Here is a 12,279-nt window from a genome sequence, read left to right as displayed (position 1 = left end):
TCACCAGGGCTCTGTGGGGTTTAACCAAGACTAGTGAGACCCCACTGAACCCTACTTTAACCAGGGCTACGTCTGCAACAGTTTGAATTTAAAACGTATTTGTGTGAAGTGTGAAGTTAAGTGTCATGGATTGAACAGAAATATGAACAATTATAAAATACTTTATTATTTCATAATAAAGTAATTATAAAATAATTTCTTTGTGTTTATTTGATTCCTATTCAAGAGAATTACTTTATATATAGTCAATATAGGCACAGAGGTAAACATTTTTAACATTTTCTAATGGTGGTGTGCCTCGTGATTTTTTTCATGAAAAAAGTGTGCCTTTGCACAAAAAAGGTTGAAAAACACTGGTCTAGTCTCACAAGGGAAGTCACACAACTGTGAGATGCCTACTTCCCAAAGGTACTACTGACCTATAATCTCCTGAAAGTCTGTGGTTGGTGGTTCAGTGACCTAATGTCTGTTTCACTGTGTCCTTTTTGCAAAGGGCAATTAATCAATGCCTGGGAGTTTCAGCATATTAAAACAGCCCCTGCTGCACTCTTTCTGCTCCATACTGCTGTCACAGAAAGTGTGTTCTATGCCAATGCCATAATGGTTGTCACAAAAAGGTATAATGCAAGGCAAAATGCATGGTGCAAATTTGTGTTACCAAAAGCAACCCATCAGAAAACATATATGACTGCTCGCCCTATATGTCCTTACCCTACTGCGGTATAAGCCTGGAAGAATGGATCTATGTAAAAACTATACAGCAGACTTAGAAGGATTTAGCATTACTGAAGTATTTTAGAGAAGAAAAAAATGCTCTTGAGAATTTGCTCAATTCTATATTAAAAAAAGAAAATCATCTATAATGTTGTTCCACAGTGAGGAAACAAACAGCAGAATTGTTTCTGCAATTTATGCACCCTGCAGGATATATAAACCTGATTTATGTAAACAAAGAAAGTACTGATTTTCTAAGCTTTTATGCTTGTAAATGGGTCCCATAGCTTTGTGTTGTTAAGATATAGATTTATTTAATGCTGTTCACTGTGTCAAAAACTCACACTGATACGCATTATTACTGAACAATTTAAATGGCATATAGTTATAGATCTTGCTGCCCACACTGTTTGCAAGGGGTATAATTATTTCTATGTACAGTATTTTGAATCTAACAGAACTTTTAATAGATCCATTTCCAAACTTCCTCTGTACATTTTCTGAATGGAAGATTACTGAACATTTCCCACTAAGCACTAATCAGAAAAAATAGCGTTACTGTATGTTTTATGAATATGATTATATATATATATATTACACTGTCTTGTACCTAATCATTTCCATTTCATTCTAAAGAGGAGAACTTCGAATTCATTATTGTATCAAGTACGGGACAAACATGGCATTTTGAGACCGGCAGTTTTGAAGAAAGAGATTCCTGGGTACATGCTATTGAAAGTCAGATCCTTGCAAGTCTACAGTGCTGCGAAAGTAGCAAAAACAAGGTGAGATTCAACCACTTAAAATAAAACAGTGGGCTGGGTGGACAAAGGGCTTGTCCACCCAGATGTGTTATTTAAGTTGTAGGCTGAGCCTGGTAGGTTGAGTCATTTCATGATATCATACATGTCATTGATACTCCAACAGCAAAAATCTCTGCTATAATTCTGTTTTGTTCTTGTGCACTTGGGTGGTTCTGCACACCATTGTGTGGTTCAGCTTCTTCTGTTGCAATGTTTATAATAAAAAAAACGCAAATGTGGCCATAACAGATATACAGACCCAGGAACTCAAGTGTTGAGATCTCACCAGTAGAGTCTCCATTCTGTTTAACTATTCACTTCAGCATCTACCAAAACCTGAAATAATAATTTGAATAGACTGACCATTTAACATTAAACAAGCAGAGAATTTAGCCTTTGAGTTCCTTATCCATCTTTATGTCCTGTAGTTTTAGCGAGCTAGTTTTGCAAACATTAATATACATTTTTATTCCCAAACTACACAATAAAGAATCAGCCATTGTTATGAAGAATCTTTATTTAAAATGGCTTCCACCACATGTGTAAGTGACAAATACATATTAAAACTGGTTACTGTAAGCATAATAAGAGCTTCACTTATAAACCCTTTAAAAAAAATATAGCAGCATGCTGAACATGGTGGGTATATGGTAATATTCACTTAAATGTCTTGTAAGACTATATAATATAAATATCTCCCTGGGCTTTTTTCTGATAGATTTAATAGTGAGGAATATTTGAAAAGGTTTTAAATACATAAAATCTAAATGGCACAAAATATGTAAAACTAACATGACGCTGCTCATTTATAAACAAAATCTTTTGTGTATTTTTTCAGGCTCGCTTGGACAGTCAAAGTGAGGCTGTAGCCATCCAAGCTATCCGCAACGCAAAAGGGAATAATTTCTGCGTAGACTGCAATGCACCAAGTATGTGTCATTCTCTGTACTGTTACTGTACATACATAGCAAGACACCACACCAGTATACTTTACCATATGTTGTTAAGAAAACCTGAACTTACAGAAATACATAGTTTGTCTTTGCTCACCTCTTTCCAAAACTGCAGATTCCCAGGGTGCTTTGCTGACCCTTTGTCTATAATACTTTCTTTCCTTCTCTCTTTGTTCTGTCTCCAAAATCCTAACATTTCATGTGCTGGACAGAAGTGCAGGTTTGGGTCTTCATGTAACCATGTGCAGCCGCGTCCTCCCATAGGGAGGTTCAGGCTGCTGAACGCAATTACACACAGCATCGGCCCCTCATGGGATCGGGTCTCTGCATGGGCATACACGTCCGTGTGAATAAGCCCTAAGTGTCCAGTGTGGTTTTTATTTGACATAGCAGTCGGCAAAGGAAAGTGAACACGTTTCAGGGGCTAGAAAGTCCCCCTTCATCAGGGCTCAGTAGTGGTTACAGTCACAAAGTGGTGATGTTTTAGCTATAACATTCTGTGTCCACTAGATCCTACTTGGGCCAGCTTGAATCTGGGTGCCCTGATCTGCATTGAATGCTCAGGAATCCATCGGAATCTTGGAACACATTTGTCGCGAGTGCGCTCCTTGGACCTTGATGACTGGCCGCTTGAGCTGACTCTTGTCCTGACATATATTGGAAATGCAATGGCCAACAGCATCTGGGAAATGACAACTCAAGGTCGGACCAAGCCAAATGCTGACTCCTCCAGGTAATAAAAATGTTTCATATTTAGAGAATGTGTGCTAATTATTCTCATTGTTTTTAGCCTTCTAATGGAAGTAAATACAGCTACATGCTGGGCTAGGAACCTTACTACATTTAACATATGACTGTGCCTAGTCATAAGGTTCCAAAGAGCATTACTTGAGAGCAGATTGTGAATTATTTTATCTTTATGTTGAAGACAGACAAGAGTCTAGTCCTTGAAGAGGTGGCCAGTCCCCACAAAGTATGTCAAAATATTGTTGAGTAAAAGAAAAAACTTTAATCAATAATCAGTCCTTTATAAATACTTATGTTTAATCTTTTTTTAGATGATTCATATGATTATTCACTTATACTATATAGATATCAAATAAAATGCTTTCCCTGTATAACATATATAAAGGTAACATACAAGTACAAGAACTACCTCTAGTTAACCCATATGTATGCATTAACTATGGTGTGACGTAATTTTAAAGTGTATGCACTGGCAAATAATATTAAAAAAAAACATATGCAGTACATCTCTGCAATACATGCGCATTTACCCATGTTTTGTCTCTTTAAAAACACTGCAATCAGAAAAATATGTGTTGAAATCTAGTGAGCACCTAACTTCCTGTATGAGCTGACATATCAATTCCTTTGCAACACTAAAATCGCAACCAGTGTTGTCAGACCGGCCCAGTTCTCTTTTACTCCCTCCCTCTCTCCTCATCTCTAAGAATAAGGTGAGATTTTCTGTAGTCCGGAAGGTGGAAATGGGCAGGATTGATAACGCTGCTTAGGATTTTAGTGTAGCAGAGGCAAAGAGCTCAGCAAGTTAGGAGTTTTCTGGATTTATGTAAGGTTTTTTCAGTACATGCAGCACTTTAAAGGATTAAAACATTGGTAAATATGCATGTATTGCTTACACTTTGTATTTAGCCTAGACATACACTTTAGTATACTTGCAATCCTTATTTATCCTTATTTATTTTTAAAAGCCCTCACTCACTGCATACCAGGCACATGTCTGAAATAAGGGGCAGGGCTAGCTAACTCTTTTTATATCTGCAGTCTAGCACACTTGCAGGTATAATAGTTTCAAGTACTGGAAGACTTTGAGTGATATTTAGGCACATCAAATTCAGAAAAGGTTCAAACAAACAGGGACAGATTTAAGACTATGCAAAGGTAAACTGGAGCTGAATAAGGAAATCCTAATGTCAGGCAGAAGAACCCATTGCATAGGCACATTGGCAGAACCAAGGAGTGACTACATCCCCGAAGGAGTACCTTGAAACAATATTCTATATAGGCTTCACACATAATTTAAGAGAGCTCAGAGGTCAATAATATATTTTCTTCATAGCCTTTGAAAACATCAATCAGAGATTCATATATTAGATTAGGAATTAAGAGATTAGGAGCATAATTTGTAATATTTCCCTAGATGCAATCCCTTGCCATAGCAAACACACACCTTATTTGTGGTCCTTGCCCCCCTTGTCTAGGTGACACAATCCAGGTTTTTTTAGACTTCTTTTTGGGATATTGTCCCCTGTGTAAGTGTATTTATATACACTGTATATAGATATTTCTCATACGGTCAATAACTATGTTTTCCTTATGGAAATTTGATCTCACCAGATTGCAATGTTCAGCCCCTATCTGCAGGTTGCTCGGTCTCAAACCTTCCAAACTGCAAGGCTCAGATTCTCACATAAAATATGAGCCTTGTAATTTAATAATAGTTGTTTGACTACATCCCCTTAGATAAATAAAGTCAAATTCATATATTCCCAATAAACAATATAAATGTCACATTTCTAAATACTTTAGGCTGTGTCTTGAAATTTGTATTCAGTAAAACACCAAACTGCAGTCTGGAACATAGCAGGTATGTATCTCAAGAAACAGTAGTTATTATTTTTGTGTATTTATTTTGTGTGCAGGGAAGAGAGGGAATCATGGATCCGAGCAAAGTACGAGCAGCGTTTATTTTTGGCGCCTTTAAAAAGTCCTGGGGTCCCGCTTGTCAAACAGCTCTACAGAGCAGTTCAAGAAAAGGATCTGGCCAATGTCTTACTTCTGCTGGCACACAGTAATAAGGAGCAGATCAATAGTCCTACCGGTGACCGGGACAAGCGCACCGCTCTTCATGTGGCCTGTGAGCTGCCCAATGTGGTGATGACACAACTGCTAGTCTGGGTGAGATACTATGTTAAACTCAACAAAACGCTGTTTCCTCTACTGCCTGTTATATATTAGTGTCTTTTGTCTCTGTGCATTGTGTTGTATATTATGGGGCAACAGCAAAGGGATATGCTGCTTGTGTATAAATACCATGCTATCACAGAAATCCATGTTCTCCCAAGACATGTGTGATTCGTTTAGTTTCGAATCAAAGTGCGGACGAATTTTCCGAAATTCGGACATTCAGGCACATCCGAATTTCAGAATCCCAATGCATCCGAATGTGTCCAAATCCGAATTTCCATTTCCGAACTTCGGATCCCGTCCGAATTTCGTTCAAAAACTAAACTGAATTGAGCATGTGGCTTTTATGGGCAATCAGGTGTGTTTTTCCGTTTAATGCATCCGAATGGGTCTGAACACGAAAATTTGTATTCAGTATATACATACAATACTAAAGCTGAGGCTCCTAGACCCGGATGGCATTTGTATCCAAATTTCCGAATTGCAATCGGGAGCTCGCGAATGCAATTCGGGTCTGGGGGGCTCAACTTTAGAAATATTTGTATATGGCTCCCAGACTCTGGAAGCCATATACAGTGGTACCTCGGTTCACAAACTTAATTCGTTCCGCGATTCTGGTCGCGAACCGATTTGGTCGTGAACCAAATCAAACTGTGATCAGACCGCGATCTCGACTAGAGGAAGCCACGACCATGTGTCAGAGCAGGGAAAATGGCTGGGGTTGGTCACCTGAAGCGAAGTTCGCAAACGGAGGCAAAATTTTGCCGAACTTCCTGTTCGCGAACCAAATTGTTCGCGAACAGAGGCGTTCGTGAACCGAGGTACCACTGTACATATATTACTAAAGCTTAGGCTCCCAGACTCGGATCCCGAATGCCATTTGGGTCTAGGAGATTCAGCTTTAGTATTAATATCTGTATATGGTTTTCTGTAGTATTCGCAACGAATATTTGTAAACTCATCCAAAATCCGAATCTGAAACCCAAACCGAATTGAATTTCAGATCCGAATCCCGAATTCCGAAATAATTAAATATACAAACCAAACCTAAATTTTCTGCAGCTTATATGTTTAGTTCTACCTACCTGGCTATATTTGTAATAGTACTGTACACGTATACATTACAACTGGTGCTAAATTGCCAGGAGGATTTCCACTGGGTACTGGGTATCCTTGCAACGGTATATAGTGTTCGGCCACTGTGGCACATGCTCTTCGTTTCATCATTTAGCACCTTTTACATGTATACCATGCACTTTAATATAAAGCTGACTCTGCTTCGCTTCCTGAGCACTCAGTGGAGTTCATTGTGATTGCAGCAACAGACTTTCTGATGTGGGGTGAGGACAGAACACAAGCCTAATTTATGCCGGAGGAAATGATGTCACTCTAATATAATTTCATCCTAACCTAGACATTCTACCCCTCCACTTATTTCTCCCTCTGTTCCACCATGTGTTAAGGGTTGTAACTAGTCTTGTTTACTTTGATGGCTGTTCTAGTATCTCAACATTCTTCCCAACCCTCTTTTGTCTGTAGGTCAATTTAAAACAGCACTGCCCCTATTAAAATAAGCTGTTCATGCTCTTAAGCCTAAGGCCAGTCAGTAGCATTTAACCACTTGCTGTCCGGAGCAATTTCTTACATTTGCACACACGATAAAATCTGAATTTTTGGCTAGAAAACAGCTTCAAACCCCCAAACAATGATATATTTTCTGAAAGCAGAGGCCATGTAGAATAAATAAAATGCTAGTTGCAATTTTCTACATCACACAGTATTTGCGCAAATGTTTATCAAACCAGTATTTTTAGGATAAAATACACTAAAATGACTTTAGTGCACAGAAACAGAATACCCAATTTTTTTGTAAAATTTAAAAGTTGGGGTCGCATCGGGTAAATAGATACCAAACATGTCAAGCCTTACAATTGCGTTCGCCCATGAAGCCGCAAAAAACTACAATACCCTAAATTTCTCATAGGGGACATTTAAAAGCTTTTGCCATTTATCAGCTTAGTGCTAACAGTGATTGATGGCCCTAGAATTATTGCTCTCACGCCGACATTTGCAGCGTTATGTGTCATGTGTCATGTGTAGTGCAATGTTTGGTGTTCGCACGTAGGCGTACCGGCGTATATATATGCATGCACGTGAGGGGCGGGGGACTTAAAACAAATCTGCTACACCAGCTTCTTCTCCTGGCTCTAAGAGGTGGAGAATGTAAACAGTGACACCGGAAGTGATGTAATACACATCCATGTCCAGTGATCAGAGGAGAGATCTGCTGGTCTCTCTCCGATCATTACGGGTAGACCCGCTGTGCCGGTCCTGGGCTTGCACGGGGGACAGCGGAGCCCAGGGAAGCCGGTGGCGGCGGAGGGGGGTGGAGGCAGCATATGCCAGCGATCGGTACAAACGATCCGGCGGCTGTATAGATGCCGGATCACTTGTACATTAACAGCAATCGCCTGCTGTTTAGAATGACACCAAGAACACGGCTGCAGCAGTAAATGTACAGCTACCCATAGCAAGTGGCTAATGCATATTCATCTGCAGTTTGTGAACACTTGCCATGCTCCACAGTTGTGTGATCCAGGCTTCGTTCACATCTAGGCGTTTAGTCGCTCACAGCTAAGTGTGGCAAAATGCACAAGACAAGGCATCCCATTAATTTTTATGGCTCCTGTTCACACCTGAGCATTTTTTTTGCAAGCAGAAAAAGCCTGTCGCTGGAAAAAATACATGATCTACTTTTTGGCAGATTGCAGCACTTTTTTTTTTGTGTGTCCAATAGACTTCATTGGGAAACTTTGTGCAACAAAACACTCAGGTGTGAATAGGAACCATAGAAATGAATAGGATTCTTGTCTTTTGTTGCACTCAAAACAAGCATATGGGATGAGTGTTTGTTTTGAGTGTTTGTCACGCTTACAGTTGAGAAACAAAGCGCCTTGGTGTGAATGGTTACTCATGGTAGGTCTCTATGTGTGACTGTTTCAGTGACTTTTGTCCCGGTGATTGTGTTTGTGCAGCTTTGACAATAGTATTGTATTATACAGGGTCTATACGGCAGACTGCTTATATGTATTTCTGAAAGATCAGCACTGGCACTGAGTTCTCCGGTATGGTGATATGCCAGTTACGTCTCATCTCTAGTGTACTTCTGTCTGATTTCAAATATAATCTGGGATCAAACCGAAAACCCCAAAATAGTAGCAATATTTTTGTGTTAAGTATGGTTACTAGACATGTGCACTGCCCAAAAATTCGTTTCGTTTCGTTTTAAATTCGGATTTGTGTTATTTCGTTTTTCGGGATTCGGGTGTGAAAGTCAATTCGGATTCGGAATTCGGATTCGGACGAAATTGTTTAGCGTTCGCACGAACGTTCGTTTCGTTTTCTGTTTCTTATTCGTTTCTTATTCGTTTCGTTCGCAGCAAAAGTGACATTTGAGGGGGGAAAAATAGTTTTCTCCTTCTCTAATGTCACTTTGCTCCAACGAACGAAACGAATAAGAAACGAATACGAACAGAAAAAGAAACGAACGTTCGTGCGAACGCTACAGAATTTCGGAAATGGAAATTCGGATTCGTTTGCATTCGTTATGTCTGTAATTCGGAATTCGGATACTTCCGAATGTCCGAATTTACAAAAATTCGTCCGAATTTCGATTCGGAACTAAACGAATCGCACATGTCTAATGGTTACCAAGGAATGTGCTGGGATTACCCCTTCTTGCATTCTAGTGGTTCACTTAGTCAGTTTCAATGCAGCAACAATGTAAAAGCAAAATGATTAGCAGCAAGGATTGCTAACATGGAAAATTCAGCTCATCGAGGTAAAAACCCTTTACATAAATTAACTACATAGCCAAAAGTTTGTGGTCAGCTAACCATCACCCACTATATGACCTAAAGTTTGTGGACACCCCTTGTGCCAACAGTTTGAGTAAAGCCCTCTTCTGCTCCAGCATGACTGTGCCCCGGTGCACAAAGCCAGGTCCATAACAACATGGTTTTATGAGTTTGGTGTGGAGGAACTGTTGATTGGCCCATAACGAGCCCTGACCTCAACCTTACTGAATGCCGTTGGAATGAAATAGAGTGCATATTGTGAGTTAGGTCTTCTTGTTCAACATAAGTGCCTGACCTCACAGCCACAGATGCAAAGGGGTAAGGGACAACTCCATATTAATTACAATGGCTTTCTTCTGGAGTGTCCAGCAAGCTCATATAAGTGTCATACTAGTGGCGTAACAATCGCCATAGTGACCCAGGCGGCCGCTATGGGGCCCTGGCACAGGAGGGCTTGGCCAGGGCCGCCTGGGTCGCTATGGCATGTGGGGGTGCTGGCTGTCACAGACACAGCTCAGCAGCGGCCACGGTGCATTTCCCCTCATAGCCGCTGCGGAGCTGTGTCAGTGACAGACAGCCGCTGCGGCAGATGAGGGCGGTGTTCGGAATGGAGGAGGCGAAGCCCTTACATCGCTGGCCAGCGACCTAAGAGCAGGTTGGGCCAGTGATGTAAGAGAAGGTCGTGGCCCGTCGATAGCAGAGGAGGCGGGGTCTGGGGACGGAACAGGAGTCGGGGCTTGGCGACCACAGAGGCGCTGACAGGTAAGAGATCACAGACCCTGCAGAGCCCACTATAGAGAGTCTATAGTGGGCTCTGCAGGGTCACTCTCTGCTGGGGCTCTGCAAGTGGCATAACTAGCAATCACGGGGCCCAATACAACATTTTGCTATGGGGCCCTGTGATTTCTAGTTACGCCCCTGTGTCATACGTATGTATCTCCAAACGTTTGGCCATATAGTGTATGTGCAAATGATGCATGGTACTGATAATATTTGACCCTTAAGCATGCTATCTTTATACTTGACAAAATGAACATGCTACAATATTTTCTAGCTGCGCTGTGGTCTCTGTGCAGCGGTTTTCACCTGGCTGTAACAGAATATACAGTATATTAAATACCTTTAATATATCTTCATTTTGTTATAGTATGGCGTTGAGGTGAAGGCCAAGGACATCAATGGTCACACTGCGCTCTTCTATGCTAGAAAATCTGGAAATCGAGAGTGTGTGGACATTCTTCTTCAACATGGATGCCCCAACGAGCCCTCAAGTTCCATGAGTACCCCAATTCAGAGAAGAAAAAGCAGCTGTTCTAGCATCTTAAGAACTGATTCTCGGACTGCCCTTGTATAGCCAGCCACCCTGCCAAGAAGAAAGCTGGCTTCAAATCAGTGACTTTGTGGCCAGTCAGAAACTTGTCTGGTTGCTCTTCTGTGCCAATGTGTAATTTGTTACAAAGGAAAAGCAAGAATTTATCTGTATATAGGAATTGGATATGTATATTTTGGAGTACGTAACTGAAGAAATGCCAGCCATCTTAATCATATTCCCATATTGTAATGTTTTGAGCTTTTTCTGCCCTTCTCTCTGTACTTCAGCATTGTTGTATTTGATGCCTTAATTCTTTCATAAGTGAAAGAACCATCAATTGGAACACTCCCTTTCTGTCAATGTTTACAGCAGACTAATGTCATCTGTACACATGCAACCCCACCTATTTTTCTTGCCATGTCCAAGGAGCAAGCTGGAAGCTTATTTTTGATTTCCAATTACTGTTTGGCTCTTAGAATGTATTAACAGGTTCAGCTTGTTACGGGAGTAGGATCTTGTGCCATACAATGGGAACAAATGCTACCATAAGCTCAGATACAATTAAGAATCTTACAGGGTTGTATTTTTTTATTACATTTTTAAAGTTGTTTGACACATTATTCAGCTTTATACATATAGTTATTTGCAGTAGGATTACAAAAGACACCAAAAAAAACACATTTGGGTTAGCAAAAACATTGCATGTTCTGCTATATTGATAGAAGTATATTGTTGATGTCTGCAGATACAGCCCATTGCAAAGAATGATTTTCTTTGAAACACTGGAAAGTTCTAAAGCATTTACAAGCTTGAAAAAGAAACTCAGTTTGTATTGTTTGCAAAACCGATTGTTTCACTACCCTTTCTTACAAGATCACAGATAAGTGACGTTATACTTAAAAGTCCAACTGAACGTTCAGTTTACATTGGCTAAAAGCATTCCAGGTGCATCAAAACAGAAGATGGTAAAAGTCTTACAGTTTGTTTTTCTTTAGAAAGTAGCCTCAGGTCAGTAGAAAAGCCTGTGCTCTGCCAGCATGCTGCAGAGAAGAACCCTTGCTCTCTATGTGGAAGCAGTGATCTCTCTGTAGAAGTTCAACACACCCTCTGCTGGGTTAGAACGGGAACTCTATAGTCAGCAAAGCCCATGTTCCCTGCTTATTGGGGAGCTCTAGATCTGACTAGAGTCACTGCTTCTAGACACTACTTCTACTCAGCTTGTGGCTGCTTTTGTTTTGATGCAAATGAATTGGACTTAGCTGATTTAAACTGAAAGTTTACTTGGGATTTAATATTACATGTGTTGAGGTAGGAATGCCATCAGGTTTTTGCAGTTCTTGGTATCTGGGTTGTTACAACTAAATGGAAAAGAGCAGGAGTCTGATAATATGATAAATATTTTTGCACATGTGTTTGGTGTACATATCTTGGTAAAGAGGAAATTTGTATAATTCTATGTATATAATGTGGCCATTAGAAGCAAACTTGTGGGCTGAATGTTGGCTAATGCTACTACATAGGCCAGTTCTACATTCTAGTAGTTGCTGTCCAGCTCTCTTCTGTTTAGTGCAGTTCTGTGTACTTACACACCATGGTGCACAACGTTGCCTAACAAACGTTGCACGACATTGCTTAATGACTGTGTTTGTATCCTGAGGGTGAATTACAAATATTGCCTGGAGACTGCAGTACTGAGTTAATTCTACAGG

The 12,279-nt window shown here is 40.3% G+C and overlaps 1 protein-coding gene across 1 annotated transcript in view; it reads left to right on the top strand.

Annotated features, from left to right (window-relative positions):
* The window catches only part of AGAP2 (ArfGAP with GTPase domain, ankyrin repeat and PH domain 2), a 159,097-nt gene extending 148,313 nt beyond the window's left edge, over window positions 1-10,784 (top strand). Inside the window, exons 14-18 of the mRNA XM_018566600.1 lie at window positions 1,351-1,499; window positions 2,356-2,446; window positions 2,981-3,203; window positions 5,137-5,392; window positions 10,406-10,784. Coding sequence (XP_018422102.1) covers window positions 1,351-1,499; window positions 2,356-2,446; window positions 2,981-3,203; window positions 5,137-5,392; window positions 10,406-10,612 — 926 coding nt within the window. The 3' untranslated portion in view covers window positions 10,613-10,784. The remainder of the gene's footprint in view (window positions 1-1,350; window positions 1,500-2,355; window positions 2,447-2,980; window positions 3,204-5,136; window positions 5,393-10,405) is intronic.
* The last annotated feature ends 1,495 nt before the right edge of the window (window positions 10,785-12,279 follow it).

This window comes from Nanorana parkeri, unplaced genomic scaffold (genome assembly GCF_000935625.1).
Source record: "Nanorana parkeri isolate BGI_ZX_2015 unplaced genomic scaffold, ASM93562v1 scaffold961, whole genome shotgun sequence".
Lineage (NCBI taxonomy): Eukaryota > Metazoa > Chordata > Amphibia > Anura > Dicroglossidae > Nanorana > Nanorana parkeri.
Note: the sequence above shows the minus strand (reverse complement) of the source record. Positions and strands in the feature narration are given on the sequence as shown.